Consider the following 18,002-nt stretch of genomic DNA (forward strand, 5'->3'; position numbering starts at 1 on the left):
AAACGCAACCTGACAAAGAACAAAGTGGCATAAGCAAGCCAGCCTACCTGGTGTGGAGCACCGCACCACTCATTATTCAGGAAGAGCGGGGGAGTTGGGAGCACTATTTCAACTGTAAGAAAACAGGTTGGCTGCTGATAAACCCAAAATACTGCTGTGCAAATGAGAGAATTCATGGTCACAGGCATCCAGAAACAAGACGTAACGGCTCAAAACCAAACCAGTGCTAACCTTCTAGCTTCCCTCCTTCTAGCTATGGCCATCCAGGCCCTGCAGACAGGCTGTGAAACTTGCAACTGGAGCCTGCTGCTTTGCATGCCCATTCCTAGAGATGAAGCAGCTCCCAAACTCAAACCGTTACTGATAAAAATTAAAGCAAACAGCAAATTTAAACTGCTTTCCTCTCCCCTCGTCCTTCTCCCCAGAAGTATTCCTGCAAATCTAAGTGCATACCAAGGCCTCAGCTGCCTCCTATAAGTAAATACCTGTGCTAGGCTCAAACATTTCAGCCTACGTTTCATATCTCCACCCTGCATTTCAATTCTAAAATAGAGGTTCCGATGGTTCCTCAGCAAGCCAACATAAATAAAGCAGTAGTCCTCACTGCTCTGGGAACAGTAAAGGTCACCCAAGGAGTGAACAGCAGAAATCAAAAGTTCCATAGGGTTTTTAAAACAAGGTGATAGGATACCAAGAAGCTGTGAGAGAAGCAGGACTGAGCCTGGACTGGGGCCGGTTTCCTCCACACAAAGAGCACCCAGAGAGCTGACTGGTAATAACCTGGTGTCAGAGCAAGGGCAGGGCAGGGCCAGGTCCCCCTTTTAGCCCCTAGCCATCCTGTTCCACATCCCTGCAGCCAGAGCCTCGATGGAGACAGGCACAAGGCCTGGGAGTGCTCTCCTGCAGGCCCAAACCCCTTTGCTGCAGAGCACAGCCAGTGCTCGGACTGCACCTCACCACAGCACGGCTGCACACACTCACCTGACCCCCCTGCGGTGCATAAGGAGCTGCGGAAGTCCCACATTGGATTGAGGATTGAGGAGAATGACCCTCTGCTCTCCCCAGGCTTCCTCACAGCTGCAAAGCCCTCTTCCAAAATGGCCGCTCCCCTTCATGGCCGCCGCACAAGATGGCGGCCGCACAAGATGGCCGCCACCCCACAGCCCCGCCCACCCTCCCAGGAGACGAGGCGGGGCCCCGGGGCACGCAGAGGCAGACACGAGTCCCCGAGGCACCATGCTTTATTCTCAGGTGTGCAGGACAGGGAAGGAGCTGAGGGGATGGGGTGTGTGGTGACAGGCAGGCGGGCAGCCCAGCAGGGCAGCACTAGCAGGAGGTGAAGGTTTTCCAGAAGAAGTTTTTACAGGGCGCCTTGCGGTCCCGCTGCGAGAGCTGAGCCAGCCGCCCCAGCGCCGCCCGCTCCTCCTCCAGCTTGCCTTCCTCCTCCAGGTCTGGGGAGGCCACGTCTGCGCTCTCCAGGAGCCCCGCCAGCATCTTCAGCAGGGCATCCCTGCGCAGCTTGGTCTGCTCCTGTGGGCAGAGAGAAGGAATGACAACAGCCCCGGGCAGCCCCCACCACCCCTTGCCACCATCATCCTCACTGACATCCTTCAGCTTTGTCCAGCTCAGCCAACAGAACCATGGGAAGCATACGTGCATTGTTGTAACAAAGGGCTTCCAATAAATAGGCACAAATTAGTGAAATCCCTTGCTGCCTGCGCTAATTAAATCGCAGTGAATGCCAAGCTGCTTTCTCCTCACTATCCTGGCTGCCCAACATACACCTTGGGAAGGCCAGGGTAGAGGTATGGGGTACAGAGCAATATGAAATTAAGCACACGGGGCTGTAATCCACTGTAAAATGCTGGGAGTTCAACGTAACAGAGGAGAGGGCCTGGCTGGAGTGAGGAGAGGTGTTCCAAACAACTGGAACACAGCACTTCAATCAGAGGAGACGGGCAGTTTGTATTTTTGTATTGCAGTGGCCTGACCCTGGGGTAAAGCAGAAGGAAAGATGGTGTTCTTCTCCATCCCTTTGCCATAGAAGCTTAGGGAAGAGAGCAGTCTCTGGTCTGGAGCTTAAGGGACTTCCACCAGAACCAAGAACCACAGAACCATTTGAGTTGGAAGGGACCTCTAAAGGCCATCTGGCCCCACTGCCCTGCAGTGCACAGGGACACCCACAGCTCCATCAGTGCTCACAGCCCCCCAGCCTGACCTTGGGTGTCTGCAGGGATGGGGCACCACCTCCCCTCTGGGCAGCCTTAGTATAAAAACAGCCGTGAGCTATGTTGTTTCTATGCCACCCATCAAGCAAACCTGAGGAATTCCCTCTTGCTTGAGCATTCCTGGCCCCTGTGACCCGTCAGCAGAAACAGCTGGCATTGACTAAGGTGGGATAGATGGTCTGACAGGAGCAGATTGCTGCTTCCCATGCAGACGAGAGTCTTGGAAGTGGATTCACATATTGCTTCTCACAAATGCCATCTTTATTGCTGGAATGTTGTAGTTACCCGTTGGCTCTGCCAGCAGCAGCCTCCACCAAGGTGAGCAAAAAACAGATGGATGAACGGAGGCAGAAACAATTATACTGAGTCTCTTCGACAGAATGCTTTGGATATTTTTGAAGAATTTCTTAGCTCTAATTACTATCCTATTTCCATACCCAGAGAAATTAGATGCTATGTTTGGAGCAGAAGAACAGATAAAAGCAAGTTTGTGTCCATTCCAACTCCAGGTCCTGCACAGAAGGTACAGAATTATCTTGAGCCTCAGGAGGATGGGCTGGGACTTGGGAACTCAGCAAAACACATCTCCTGGGTCATCTCCTCCTCCTAAGCCACCTTCCTTGCTGTAAGTGCTCTGTTCTGAACTAACCTGCTCCAAGCAGAGCCACAGATGAGCCCTGTGATGTTAAGAGCCATCTGCTAAAGATTCAGCTCCTCAGCGAAGAGAAATGAAATAGCTATGCTAAAATCTCAGGAGATGAACCGCTCCAAACTCAGGGGTGGGAAGGCAGAGCTCAGCCTGCTGCTAGAGGATTGTTCCTTACGCATGATCAGCTGTGGCTGTCAGTGAAATGAGGCAGCTCTTCCCCTGCTCTAATCCACTGCTCACAACCTTTCTGTTTATAGCTGTTCCTGAGTTGCCTGAGATGAAGACTCTTTGGAAGCAGATTTGAACACCGGTGGCTCGTGGCACCCCTTTGGGTGGATGCTCAGCTCCCTGCACTGCTTCCACCAGCAATCAGTACACGCACATCTTTCGTTTGCATTGTTATACATTTCACAGTAGTTGATATATGGAATCCTGGTTTTGTTCATATTTAAACCATTTGTCTGAGTTACAGGAGGTGACTGCAGACATCACTACATCAGCATCTAGCAGTTTTTCAGTTTGTAGACTACTCTGTGGAGAACCATTCTATTTTGACAGATATTGAATCGTAATTTTGTAAGAAACTGTGTTGGGAATTCATAATACTTGAAGGCATTTTTACAGAGCCTTACTGATTTATTCTATGCAACTAGTTTCATTTTCCCCCAGCAGCTGGCATGCCCACCAGGTAAGAGTTCACTTTTTAAATGCTACGGTAAGAATGCACAGCTGAAAGTTCAGAGTTCTCCCCAGAAGGGTTAATCTCAGGCAGCTGCAGAAGCCCTGATCTCCAAAAGAAAGCCATTCCTAGCACCTCACACTGTATTTCTGTCTCGCAGCCAGTTTTGCTGTTAATAGGATGTGAGAACGCTTAAAGCAGCAAGACACTGATGGATGAGCTGGAGCCAACACTGAGACAGAAAGAATGATATGGGTGCGCACAAAGGAGAAGTCAGTGCCTTTGAAACCAACACAGGAATCCTTCACTTGTCTGGGTAGCACCTATCCAGAACTGAAATAACAGCAGCACTACAGATACAGCTGTGAACTGGAGCAGCACAGCGCTGTGCGACTGAACACAGCTCAGAGGAACCCTGGGGATGGCGAGGAACAAGCAGGTGAGAAAACAGCGGGGCGAGGGCAGGCAGCACTTGCCTGTGATTACGGTATGCTATTGCTTCCTACCTCTTTGGCCTCTCAGGGAAATAGTCCAGCAGAAAAAAAAAAAAGTTATTATAGTGCTGTAGCTATTATAACATTAGAGTTTTGCCAGTTGGTAGGATAATTATATTGCTATAATAAGTTCTGCCACTGCATAGAGCCTGTGCTGGTTCAGAGTGTAATTATTCTAGCAGAACTATGTCGGTATAACTCCCCCTGTGAATACTACTCTGGAAAAAGCAATTTTATTCTGATATAATTACTTCATTTATTATTCCTCTGTTACTTTCTTACTGAACCCATCTTTTAAACATTTGTCCTTCCCAGGAGTCCCATTTAAAATATCATCTCCCTTGATCATTTTACCAATTATGTATCTTTTCTCCCCCTCCCTACTACTCTGCTTCATTCTCTCATGCTGCACTCCTTCAGCAACCTTATTTTCTCCCTCTCCCTCCTCCTGGCCGCTCTGTTTTCTTTACCAGTTTTTGCTTAGTTCAGATTTCGGTTTTGCAGTCCTCAGGAGTCTGCTGTGGTACCTTTCCTAAATAAACTGGCTAATAAGCTGTAGTAATAGCCCTGCTTCAGCAGCGCGTGAAGCTGTACTGTCTTGGAACACGCAGAGGTAGAAGTGTTTACATCAAGTAAAAGCCAACTGCCCTTTTTATCTGTCCCCTGACAACTTCAGCCTGCTCCTGCATGCTCCCATCCCACCCAGCTCCTGCACAGGGTGCATTATACTCACCCTGCTGTTCTGTAACGCGAGTCTCTCTTCTCCAGGCAGCGCCGTGGCTCTCACGCTCCACACCAGCAGCAGAACAGACACCAGGCTGGCCATCAGCTGCATGATGCACAGGCTGTGACTACGGTGCTGAATTAGGAAGACTGGGAGAGGGAGCTGTTTCTGGGCTCTCTTCTGCCTCAGACAATGGCTGCAGCCCCTTTTATAGCCCTCCCCCTAGCCCAGTGGGTGACGCAAACAATTAAGTCTATATCAAAGGCAAATTAGACTTTGGAGAGGTTGTTAACACTTGGCTGCTTGAGTGGGATACTTCTGTGCCTCTGGGCTTTCCATGCACCAGACCTGCAGCGACAGCGAGGGTTTGGGATTCTCCAATAACATGCTGTTCACCCCCAGTAATCGTAGGAAATGTCTGTGTCTCTTCTAGTTAGCTGAATTCCACTTGGGAGCATAACATTGACTAGAACAGGCCACCAGGTTTGCACCAACCTCTGGCCAATGCTGGGTGACTCAAAAGGAAAAGATAAAATTTTTGGCCACCAGTACTGGATACGAGCAACTCAGACCTTCAGCCTCTGTGTCTAAACAGCTCTGGACTCAATTTGTACTCGGATCTGGATCTCTGCAAGCTGTGATAAACCTCACTGTGGAATGCCAGTATGCCTGGCTTTCCCTTTACAGTAACTGGGGACACAGGTTGCAGCTATGCAATAACATCACACTTTGCCAATGTATCTACAGCTACAAGACCAGCTGGTAGTTACTGGCTTTTGTTTTTAGTATTGTTTCAATGTGTCTTGAACCAACCCCATGGATCAACACATTGAATTCTGACTTGGAGATGCTGGGTTGAAGTGTATTAAAGGGAAAACAAAGCACTGAACAACTGGAGCTGTTCCATGCAGTGGGACTTCAAGAAGCCTGCGATGTGTTGACGCTGACTGCAGGCTGCTTGGCATGCCTCCCTACTTTCCCTTGCCCCTGATTAGTAGTAAAGAATGCTTCTCCCTTTGCACAAAATATGATCCCAGTGAGACTGGTTTGGGGACCAGCAGAAGGTACTATATAAACACTGCTGCCTGCTTTGCTTTGCCCCTGTTGCACAGGGTGGCATCTACTGTCTCATTCTGTTGAGATGCAGTGACAGAGCTAAGGATCTCATCTCACTTTCTCCAAAAGCATTTGCCTCAAGGCGAGCTCCATTCTGAACCAACCCCAGCAGTCAAAAGGTGAATTATTATCCTAAGTTAGCACACAAAGAAAGCACAGCAGAGTGACTTAGCCACAAGGTTGCTGTGTCAGAACAAAATGAAACAGAAAGATGTGTTCCTCACTTGCACTGCTCATCAGTGTCAAAGTTCTTAGAAAGAACATAATGAAGCTCTGCCTGCAAACAATCCAGCCCCTAATGCCAGCTATACCATCCTGGGTGCTCGAGAGAAGAGATGCCATCTCATCCATGTGTTTTTGAAAAGAAACACTGGATTCCCTCACCAAAAGTTACAAAGAAGTAAAAAGTTTTTCTAAATGATAGGGACCTGTGGGGAGTTAATGATCCAGCAATTTCTATAAATGAATTTTCCTGAGAAAACTGTAACCCCTTTGCTTCTCATCCCTCCTTGTGAGGGCTAGCTGCCATGCACCAGTTTCAGCTGAAGCATCACCCATTTCCTTTTAAACTCATCTTGCTAGTTTATCAGAATTGCTGCATTACCCTTCTTAATGGATTCTGTCAAACACTTCCAAGCATGTCTGGGGCTCGAGACAGAGAGCAGCAAAGGAGCAGACTCCAGAGAGTAAAGCAAATCACAGGGACCTGCGAAATGACCTGCAGCTGATCTGCTGTGGGAGAGGAAAAATGGGAGAACAGCAAATGGAGAAAGCACGCTTGGCTGCTCAAGAGGAATGAAGGGCATGTACCTGTGTGAGATGTGGCTGGGCTGACAGGCAAGCAGAAGGTGAATCTTGTACTGTTGTTTACAGGGCAGGACTAAATCTCATGGGCCAAGCAGCCCAAAAGCTAGATAAGCCCAAAAGCAGTACAACCAGGTCTCCATGCTGGGTGCTGAGCCTGAGTACATCAGCTTCTGAGGAGGTGCCATTGGGATGCAAAGAGTGACTCAGCTGCGAGTGAGTCTGCCCTGGGATTAAAGGGCAATAATAAAATAATTAGCATCTCCTAATGGGGTTGGCTTTGGAGTGTATCTGCCCAGACATGCAAGCACCAAACCTGCATTCATCTGACCAGCACAATGCAGACAAAACCTGCACTTCTACTTAGGGAAAGGCAGGGACCCTTCCCAGCTGTGAGGGAAGGGAATAAGCACACATGGAAGCAGTTCCACACTGGGACCAAATCTCTGGAATCAAATAGGTTCTCTCAGCTGCTCTGCTTCAGCACCCTTCAATAGCAGAAGCTTATTTTCCTTTTTTCCCAGCTTCCTCCATCTTCCCTTTCCTCTACATTAGCCTGTCCTCAAGCTCTGATCCTCTGGCCCTTTTGCAACCCCTGGTGCCTCCTGTAACATTAGGGCTGACTTCCTTCTCCAAAGAAAGCAGAGCAACTCCACAGTGATGCATTTGTTTTTTGTGGTAACAGGAAAGAAGTATCAACAGGTTGCACCAGGATCGCTACTGTTTCCCATTCTCTGTCATCACTGGCTGACCTTAAGGTGGCCCAAACTTTTCTTTTGCTAACCCTTAAATGCTTATCACTGTACAGGGAGGTTTAAGGCCTTCCCTTGACATCCTCCTGAACTTTCCCTCCCTCAGTTACCTGACTCACTCATTTAGAAGTCCTTTTTCATTGATTTTCATTGACACTCTCTTCTGTCTGGAGCAGTAGGAGTGGGTTGCTACCACTTTACAATGAGGGCAGATCTATCTGCTATCAGCACGCCTGCGAACACGTCCATCAGCCTGGTACAGGTGGGGATCCTCCAGATGGAAATTCAGCATAGAAGGTGGCCTGAAAAGGCCTGTGTGAGCACCAAAGCTCACAGAATATGCTTCCACAATTACAACCACTACCATCTTTTTGTGATAAAGGGTGACCAAGCAATATGTACAGGGGATTTTGTCTTCGAAGGAGTTCATTGCCCTCTTGTCAGTGCGTCGGTACAGCAGTGAAGGCATTATTAGAACACAAAAGGGAACGCAATGCCTGGCACCAAGTGCCACATTAAGGAATTAGATCATCTCTATTACTTTCCTCCGTCGCTTGGATATTTGCTGTCTTCTACCCATTTGTTGCCTGGTCCGAATTTGGATGACCAGACTTTTTTGAAGCATGCTGCAGAACTGCATCAGGCTTCCAGAACAGTCAGGTTCCCAAAGGTGGGACACTCAACTGCAGCTGAAGGAAGAGTTGCAATACCTCTGCTTTCATGCCACTGGAAGCCTTTCTGCTTGCCCTCAAGAGTCCCTAGTTACAAAGGACAGAACAATAAATAAAGCAATGCTCATCTGACAGTTGTGAGCCTTCCTGGAAGGGGAAACCAATTTGTCCATGGGTCTGAAATCACAGCTGATTTATCAGGCCAGGTTTGCAGAGTTCCCTCGCAGCGCAGTCCCCAAAGGACTCCACAAAGCATACGGGTGGCTGTGTCAGCCATGGCTTTCATTGGCTCTAATCTAACAGACCCAAGAAAGAGCGTGGGCTGGAGCCTACAGCTCCCGCTCATCTCTGATAAGAGCTGCAGAGCAGGTGCAGGGAGGAGGAGGGGAATACCGCAGGGATGCTGCTGTCAGAGCACACATAACTACAAGCCTGTTACAGCTCTCTGGGGAGGCAGAGTGAGAGGAGCAGCGCTGCCTTCTCTGTCCATCGACCTCGACAGGACTGCAGGAGGGCAGGCATAGTGCTTCAGTGGTATGCTCAAAACCTTTTATTTCAGTGTGCAGCGTAAAGTTAAAACACTTCAAGTTTGCCACTCAAAACCATCTTCAAAAAACAACTACTGGCTATGAGACACTTACTTCAAAATTCTTCAAGTTTTCCACCAACCATGCTTTGCCCAGCTCCAAGCAGGAGGAACATCAGGCTGTGAAACAGGCTAAGGATGTGTGAGATGACTACTGCCTCACGACACATGAACTGACCTCTGTTACACCAGACTCATCCCATCGGTGGCAAGGGATTCCTGAGGGATTGCACATGCTCTGTGCCTTGTGGGAATTCAGGCAGGAACAGCTGGGCACTGACGTGAGCACACAGGGCTGATCCTGCCAGGGACCGCTCAGCAGGGAGAGCCTCACACGGGATTCATGCACTCCATGGGGGGGTGAGGTTGTTCCTCTCCTGCAGCCGAAGAGGGATGAAACACACAAAGGTCATCACATGCATCACCTTGCCTTGCTGCTGGCAAGCAGGAGCAGCTTGCTTAAGCAAATTCCCTCAGTGCTGCTCAGTACCAAGGAGAGGCAGCCAGCTCCAGGTCCCAGCGTGGCTTTGCAGGCTGTGGAGCTGCCGCTCAGGAACAGCCTGTCACTGACATCTTTCACATTCCTAATGATCCTCCTGCCTTCATCTGCTTCACATGTTGCTGCTCTATAATTGAGATCCCCTGGCTCTAATTCCCCACCTCCTGCATATTTAAAAGCATTTAACTCCATCCTGTACGCAGCCAGGAAAGAGCTTCACCGAGGCTTCTCAGTACGTAACTTCATTACATTTCTCATCTTACTTTTTAATGACATTTTGTCTGACTTTGTCTAGACTGAAGCTGCTTTTTCATGCTTTTGTCCCAGCTTTTCCTTTTTTCTCCTCCCATTTTATCATAGAAACTGGCCTCTCCCTGAACTTGGTGGCTTTTTTTTTTTGACTGTTTGCTTATTGAGACTGCTGCTCTCTGATGCAAGATGAATTGTCATTCCTACTTCAGCAATCTCTTGCTCCAGCCAAGCTCCATCAATAATTCAAGCCAGGCCTTGATAACATTAGCTCTGGATGAATAAGACACTCATACCAATTAACTGGCTGAAAGGGCTCAAGAGATATGGGCAAGAGATTTCTCTTAGTTTTTTAAGCTCTTTTCTGAACTCTGAAAAATTGAGTTAGTTTAATAAGTAAAGCGCACGGAACAGGGAGTCTGATAGTTCAGAAGGCGCCAAGAGGCTGAAGGAATTGATGTGCTGAAGCCCATCAGGCTCTGTTACCTCATCTGACTCCGCCTGCTTCGAGTGATACTGCAATGTGTGGTGCATGGGACAAAGCCTGCCACTGCTCACACAGCTCCCAGCTTTATAAGGTACAGGAACATGACTGCAGCATGTCTAGACAAACAGCATCTTTGTGGATCTCTGCTTACAAGCAGCCTTGCCTGACTAGCCTCAGGCAAAACACAGCTAAGACTCCAGCACAGTTACTCAAGCCTTCCAGTTGCCCAACTGGAGACGCTGCAAAGACAGCTTTCAAGCATTCATGCTCAATTCAGTTGGAGATCCCATTATTTTTCTCCCATTACACATATCCCAAATTGTCAGTCTCTTTCTAATCCCTGGCATCCCAGTGCCACAGCATCCTGCAGCATCACAGCTCACACCTCGTTACGCTTACAGAAGGGATAATCACCTGCAGACACCATTACCTGACAGGTGACTGCCACAACAAATGCTGCTTTAGCAGTTATGTCTTGCAGACCTCATGGCAGTGCTTAACCAATAAGCCAAACCAACAATTGCTCCAAGCTGCTCAGACAGAACCAGCCACAGAGCACAGATTCACACTCCCTCTCTTGCTGCACTGTTAATGAGCGCTCGATTCAAGCACTGATGTGTCTTCACCTATTGCAAGGCACTGAAATATGTGACTGCCTGTAAAGGATACTGATTGAAAACTACTCAAATTGTTTACTGGACCTTATCTACGCACAGAGCATTTGCAAATCAGATGGCAAACAGCCCCATCCTCCTGTTCCCACCACTGCTCACTCACTGAACTTTCTTGAGAGCTCAGAAAAACAGAAGGAAGCTGTGTGGAAGCCAGTAACAGGTTGGAGGGAGCTCTTTTGCTCCTGGGCATTGTACTCACCGAGGGTGGGTGGAAGGCTTGAACTTGTTACCAGTTGGCAGCTGCTCTGAGGCCTTCCTGGATTACAGTCTTAGTCTTGATCTCGCTCCAGGAGAGAGAAGGTGCTAAAGGTGGTTTTCTGTCAAGGATGAAGGGCTGAATGGGGCTTAGGTCCCACAGCAATTTAAAGAGGAGTAGCTAGAGCCAGCCTCTATCATACTGATCTGCTCTTTGTAATAAACACGCAAGAGTAGAGCAGTGACAATGCCTCCATAGCCTTCTGTACAAGGACAAATCTAACTGATCAGTAACTGTGGGAAAAAGAAGAGTTTCCCAGACTATTAAGAGACAAAACAGATGAAAGTTTCTAGATACAACACAACAAAACATTGTCCACTTAGCTCTGCAGCTCAGCAATGCTTCTGCAAACCCTTACAACTACAAAGAAGCTACACTGATCCTGTAGTGGAAGGGGCACAGCAGGAAAGAAGTGGGAAGTCTCACAAAGGAGAAAGCAGGAAGGTATTTGCTGGCACCACTGAAGCAGGCCTCTTGCTGTAGGCAGCCAGTGGCTGCACCATCTGTGCTGTCTGCAAGGTCACATTTATGGCAAAGCTCAATCCCAAACGTTGCAAAATGCTGCTCCTTCTGGTTTTCTCTCATCCACCCCAATCTCCCTCAGGACTGGATTATGTTTTTTTCTGATTCTCCTGATGCCACCTAGCGACTGTTCTCAGCCTGTTCAGCACTTGGACTTCAGTGCAGTTTCAGCCCTCAGAGCCACTCAGCCACTGCAAGTTTACAGAGGAGAAGATGGTGCAACTGAGTGGGGCCAGTGATTGACAGGAACTGAGCTATGCACACAGGGAGATGGGCAGATAGAGAACAGCTTGGAAAGGTACAGCATAGGCAGCATTTGGACTAGGGAATAGTTGGAATAGAAGGTACAGACTTCTGCAGTGCAGAGGATGACAGAAGCTGGAGCCATAATGCAGCCAGGTTACAACACAAAGCAAGCAACAGGATCACTGTCCACAACTTATTTTTATGACGTTTGTCAGCTCTAGAGACAAGGGAGACAGGAGGGCGCACCAACTACAAGTGCCCCTGGATGTCTTCTGACAAGCACAGCAAACTTGCAGACTTCATCACCACTCCCACACTCCCCCCAAAGAAATACAGCAACCCACACTCACGTCACCTTAACCAGAGCCGAGTGTTTAATTGATTGCAAGGGAGTGACAATTGCACAGTGGTTGTGCTGGAACGGATCCCTGTTGCACAGCGGTGGCACGGAGACTTTAACCCAGAAGTAGATGTGGAGGAAGATCCATCTCACAACACAGTAAAATGAAAAACAGCTTTACACTTCTGGGGGCAGCATTAGAAGTAATGATGCCTCCTAACGACTAGCAAATACCCAGGCCTGAGGCACCTCAGCAAGACTGAGATGAGATTTATCAGCACAACTGCCTCCCCAGCATCAGTACTGAACAGCAGGCAATGGATCTAAGGTTTGATTTTTTTTATATATATATTTATATTTATATTTTTATATATAAAGCGCCTATCACCTGATTGATAAACATTCTTTGGAACCATTTTGATGGCAGGGGTAAGAACAGGAGTCAGCCTGTCAGAACCTCAGCATTTCTGTTTCCAACCAATTGAAAAAAAAATTAAAATAAAAGCCACAAGACTTTGCTGCCAGCCTGGCATGCTGGCCTTTAATACTGCTACTCCATCAGGGTTGGAGGGAGACTTATTGTGAATGGCAACAGTTTGCACTGTGATTTCTCCAGCTGTGCTGCAGAACAGCACAGGCATCACAGCAGGGCAGTGGGATGTGAAGGCTCAGACCCGTTACCAGTCAAAATGTCTCAGCAGCAGGGAGCTTCTATTAGGAGAGAGCAAGCTAACTCTGTGCACAAAGCTCTCGCTCTCTGTGCTTAAGGCTGAGTCAGTGAACCTCCTGGACTCTTCCCAAGTTTCAGAAGATCACCAGACAGAAATACACGTCAGTTATAAATATATCGTTGTCAGTTGGGTGGAGGCAAATTTAGAATGGGTAAAGGGAGGAGAGGAAGGAAGAAGACATCTTACATTTCCAGTACTGCAAACAACAGTTTTGACCTCACGCAATAAGTCACTGGACCTTTTCAATAGTCTGATCTGGGTTATGACACATCAAAGGGAATGTTGGCTGGCAAGGGGTTAAACGATCCCACACAGTGGAGAGCAAATCTGTACTCTGCTAGGAAGGTCCCCACATCACTGATGATCTCAGGGTCCAACTCGAAAGGAGGAAGTAGCTTCTGGGTCTCACACATCACTCAGGGCCTGGCGACAGCCAAGAAAAAACATGTCAGGATGGACAAATGTAGCAGTCCTGAGCAGACATGGCTCTGAAACACACCCACAACACCTGCCCTTGTCCCTAGGGCACTCTGAGGATGCGCTCCGCTAGAACCTGCAGTTAGAGATGAAGGACTTCAAGAAGGCAGACTGAACTACACACCATCCTTTCTATATCCTCTGGTTTGCACTAAAAACCACAACCAGTTTTTTTTTTAATCCAAGACTTTTGGAGCTTTCCAGTGGAAAACACCAGTTCTGCAGGCTCTTGGACTCATTTAGGGTAGGCTAAGTACGAGTGATCTGCCATCAAAACTTGGGACATCAACCCAAATAACAGTTCCAAACTGAACTCCAGTCTTACCAGACTGACTCATCCTGTACCATGTCATACAAAATGCCACCCTGCTCCAACTTGCCCAGAGAAGCCTTCAGGGCTGCAGCAAATCCTCAACTCTGTATATTCCCAGCCCTGTCAAAGCAAAGTCACACCTCATTCTGATGGAGGAGGAGCAGCACAGCCCTACTTACCTTCCGTGCAAACTCTGGCAGGATGAAAGCTGCCCGGTGAACGTCAGAGTTGTAGTATTTCAGACTCCTCTCCTCTACTTGTTGCTGTGAGAGTTGCTGCACAGGCTCTCGGAAATTTGTGTTCTGCAATAGAGAAGCCAGGTAGTGCTGTAGCATTTAGGAAACACAGTGCTGCACAACGGGCAGCCCGATTCGTGGCAGAGAACCAAAAGGACTCACAGGAAAACAGATGATTTTCTGTTCTAGTATGATGTCAAAGGTTCTGCGCAGCTCCAGCCCCAAGGGCTGGAGTTTACACGCCGTACCTTGTGTGACTAGCCCTTGTTCACAGATGTCTGCCTATGAGGTCAGACTGAATGTGAGCCACGTGCCAGATGAAGCTGTCAGACTGTGCCCAAACATCCCAGAATCAAGAGCCTTTGCTCTTCAGAGCAGAATCAGCATCTGTGTTAAGTCAGGCACAGTGCAAGCTGCCACTATCCCAGTTAAACTAAATACAGCAGCAGAAGTACTGCCTGATTTCCAACCCCCCCCCAACAGTGCAACAAATACATTGTGGGTTAACAGCAATGCATCAAGTTAGGAAAAGAGCAGACCTCTGATCAGAAGCATCTTTCACCTTTATGAGTCAGTTGTACAGGAGACAAAACTATAATATTTTTCCTAAAGCAACTGCTTACGTTACAGGCCAACTGAGCGCTCTGCTGAACAAACTGCACTGCACCTCTGGTGCCCTGAGCTGACAGACCTGGGACCACAAGAAGCTCAGAAGCCCCCAAGCTGAGGCAAGCTCTGCAGTATTCTCAGGGAGCGAAAAGGGGCACTTTAGGTGCCTGAAACTCACTGGGTTCTTGCTGCAGAGCATGAAGCCAATCTGCCCGCTGGGGTACGTAGGGATGGTGCAATAGGCGTATTCCACAACAGGGAACAGAGACTTGCAGAACTGACGCATCTCCTTAATGAGATCCAGGTGCAGCCACTGGCACTCACCTACAGGGAGAGAGCAAGACAGGATGCAAAGTGAGAGCTGCCCCTTTTCTCTGCACGGGCCTGTGCCAAGTTAACAGCAGCTCCAAGTCCAAACCTGCTCCATTCCAGACAGCTCATGTAGTTTCAGAGGTGAGATAAGACCACTACGCCAGTTTTACACTATGTGCAGACCAGCTCTTAATGAGTTGACGTAAACAGATCAAAACCACTGCCATACCTGGGAGCTAAAATGGATTTAATGTCCTACATCACAGCTGAAATCAATTTTTCCCCCTGCATCATGTCTCCCTTTGGGACTCACGTTCAGCAGGCAACGATTTGGCATCAACCTCTACCTAGAGAGCATCCTCACCTTGGCAGCAGAGAATCCCATCTTCGCGCAGTGCTGTCTTCATCAGCTGGTAGTAGGATTCTTTGAATAAACTTTCTGCAGGACCTGTAAGAAAAAAGGTACATCTAGAGAGAGGCTCAGAAAGTAGACTCGTAGTTCTCGGAACGCTCGGGCTGCACGCGGTCTGCACTGACCAGGAGTCAGTTCAAGCAGCTTTGCAGTGAGGACAAGTGCTGGAGATGATCTGAAAGCAGAGTTCTGACCCTGGGGTTCAGCCTACACCTAGCACAACAAAACCACCAGGATTTCAGCTTTCCTCAAGAGCAGTCCCAGGATCTTTACCAGAGAATCCTGGCAGCTGCTTCTTGCCCCAGTTTTCTTCAAATCAAACTTCTGCTACAATCTGCCTTTTACAGATGTCTCTGTGTTGACTCGAGCAAGATTAACGGAAACTCAGGCACCACAACCACATTTTCCCTTCTGTGCCCCAGATCTCACCTTCAGAAATGCAGCTCTCTGTCTTTAGGCTGCAGATCCACCAACAGCACGTGAGCCATTGCTTTGTTAGAGGGCTCACGTGCAAAGCTCTCTTTGCCAGCCTGGTGCTGTATTTCCCATGGGATCACTGGACTCAAGGATCAACTCCCTGCCAGAAGCACTAGTGGCTGCAATTGAATTTTGAGGAGAGAAATGTGACAGCTGCCTCGAAGCCTCATTAATACAATTTTCTGGTCTTCATCCTTCCCTTTCTCTATCAAAACAACCATGTCAGTGACAGAGTTTCCACTCAAAAAAGAAACTGGGCAGACCAGCATTACTTCCAAGTAATGCCTTCCAAGAAGGCAGCCAGAGAGAAAAGCAGAAGTGTGGAAAGCAGTGCCCTTTTACGGACGGGATTCTTACCCATGGGGTCAGATGAGTCCGTGATAATCACATCAAAGGCTTCCTGATTCTGTTTCATGAACTCAAAACCATCTCCGACGTGCAGGGTCAGTTTAGCACTGGAATACCCCACTGCCATCCCAGGGAGATACTTCTTAGATACCTGGATCACATCCTGCAACACAGAGAGCACAAGTGGGTCAGAGGGGGCTACGAGGAGCTGCTTTCCAGGCCACTGTGCAGCTGCAGCACTATGAGTCATTTCCTTCCATGCCTTCAGCACAAACTGCACTCTAGCTGGATCCTCAAGAGCTGTCAGCATCCTCAGCCAACGAACTACACTCAGCCCTTTCCTATGGCCTCAGAGTTCACTGACACTCTGTGTCCGTGCCAAACTCAACAAGAGGAACTTACAGCTTCAAAAGCTCCCTGAGGAGCTAAGAGAATCTGACTGCGGACTGCTGTCTGCTGCTGTGCTCCTTTTCCCTGAGGACATCACTTGCAGAGGTGATATCAATTTAGGATTTTTTTTTTCCTTTTTAGACAAGACCACAGCAGCAGGTTTATAGATGCAACGTGAGAAACACCCCCATCTCTGCTCTAGAGTCACTACATTCAGTCTCAACATATTTTGTGTGAAATTGCTACAAGCCACGCACTGTGTGAGACAGCCTGAGCCCAAGCACTAGCAGTGGGCATCCCCAGGTTCTCGTAAACAGCAGAGATGAGAACTGCTCTGCTGTCAGGCCACACTTGTTCAGAACCAAGCACGTGTTGCCTACGTGGTTTGGCAGACAGGTATGGGGGCTCCCACAGCAGCATTTTCCATTTACAGCGCAGCCTCACTTTATGAGAAAGTTATGCTGTCTTCTCAAAGCAAAACATCAGAGCAAACTGACCGAAGAGAAGCAGCCCATTTGTCATGGAAACAAATCCCCTCGCTTATTTCCTGCTACCACTGCAAGGAGCCTGCTTAACAAAGAGCCCATATTCCTCCGGCAAGAGGATGTGCTGTTACACATCAGGGGATGGGGAAAGCAGCTTCTTCAGGAACCGGGAGAGCCGGCGCCGGCCTGGAAGGGCCTCAGCCACATGCGTGCACGGGAAGGCAGCGGCCAGCTGCCACGTCGCAAGGCGAGGAGTGGCGTCAGCGCTCAGGGCTGTCACGGGGCAGCAGGTGAAGCGCGGCCGGGGGATGCTGCAGGGCAGCGCTGCCGTGTGCCCCGCGCACCTCATCGATCTCGCACTGCACCACGGACTCCACGGTGGGGTGCTTCACCACCTCGCGCAGCACTCCGCCGTCGCCGCCGCCGATGATGAGCACCTGGGGTGGGAGAGGAGGGAAGGAGGTGTACGCGGGTCGGAGGGCTGCGGGACACCGCGGAGAGGCGTGCGGGGAGGCGCGGGAGTGCCGGGACCGACGGGCCCCGGGGAGGCGGCGAGGGCGCGGGGCCGGCTTACCTTGCGGGGGTCGGGATGGCTGCAGAGCGGCAGGTTGGCGATCATCTCCTGGTACGAGAACTCATCCCGCTCCGTGCATTGGATCACCCCGTCCAGGACGAGGACGTTGCCGTAGGTGGTGCTGGGCAGAGCGGGGAAGCGGGGTCGGAACCGGCCCTCGGCCGCGCTCCCCCCGCTCCCCGGCGCCGCGGGGCCCCCACCGCCCTCGGCCGCCGCCCCGCGCCGCACCTGCGGAAGACGAGGATCTCCTGGTAGCGGGAGCGCTGGTGGTGCAGGAGCTCCTCCACCTGCAGCGACATGGCCTGGCCCGGCCACAGCCGGCACGTCTCGCGGAACCAGCCCTCGCGAATCAGCGCCGCCGCGCCGCGCTCCATCCCGGTCCGGCCCCGCCGACCCACGCCGCCCCGCCGGGCCCGGCGCCTCCCGTGCCGCTCCCCGTGCTGCTATCCGCGCCGCTCTCCGTGCCCCCGGCCCGGCCCTGCCACGCGCACCGCCTGACCCCGCCGGCGCGGGAGCCGAGCACAGGAGCGCAGGGGCCCACGCGCCGCCGCACCCCGCCCCGCCTCCGCCGCAAGCGCGCGCGCCGCCGCGCTCCCATTGGCCGCCCGCCCGCCGCAGCACGCCCATTGGCTCGGAGCGGCGTGACGTCAGCGCCAGCAGGG

General features: G+C 50.0%; 3 protein-coding genes across 3 annotated transcripts in view; all 3 read right to left on the minus strand.

Annotated features, from left to right (window-relative positions):
- The window catches only part of MASP2 (MBL associated serine protease 2), a 28,539-nt gene extending 27,425 nt beyond the window's left edge, over positions 1–1,114 (minus strand). Inside the window, exon 1 of the mRNA XM_048967591.1 lies at positions 982–1,114. Coding sequence (XP_048823548.1) covers positions 982–1,024 — 43 coding nt within the window. The 5' untranslated portion in view covers positions 1,025–1,114. The remainder of the gene's footprint in view (positions 1–981) is intronic.
- A 126-nt stretch (positions 1,115–1,240) lies between these two features.
- CORT (cortistatin) lies at positions 1,241–6,824 on the minus strand. Its single transcript, XM_048967614.1, has 2 exons — positions 4,784–6,824; positions 1,241–1,530 (listed from the first exon to the last, which is right to left on the minus strand). The coding sequence occupies exons 1-2, from the start codon at positions 4,883–4,885 to the stop codon at positions 1,327–1,329; spliced, it is 306 nt and encodes a 101-aa protein (XP_048823571.1). The 5' UTR covers positions 4,886–6,824; the 3' UTR covers positions 1,241–1,326.
- A 5,014-nt stretch (positions 6,825–11,838) lies between these two features.
- Positions 11,839–17,881, minus strand: SRM (spermidine synthase). The gene is made up of 8 exons (XM_048967681.1): positions 17,569–17,881; positions 17,341–17,461; positions 17,111–17,203; positions 15,901–16,054; positions 15,019–15,102; positions 14,521–14,666; positions 13,677–13,799; positions 11,839–13,130 (listed from the first exon to the last, which is right to left on the minus strand). Exons 1-8 carry the CDS (start codon positions 17,712–17,714, stop codon positions 13,113–13,115), a joined length of 885 nt encoding a protein of 294 aa, XP_048823638.1. The 5' UTR covers positions 17,715–17,881; the 3' UTR covers positions 11,839–13,112.
- Between the last annotated feature and the right edge of the window lie 121 nt (positions 17,882–18,002).

The sequence above is a fragment of the Lagopus muta genome, chromosome 21 (assembly GCF_023343835.1).
Source record: "Lagopus muta isolate bLagMut1 chromosome 21, bLagMut1 primary, whole genome shotgun sequence".
Taxonomy (NCBI): Eukaryota; Metazoa; Chordata; class Aves; order Galliformes; family Phasianidae; genus Lagopus; species Lagopus muta.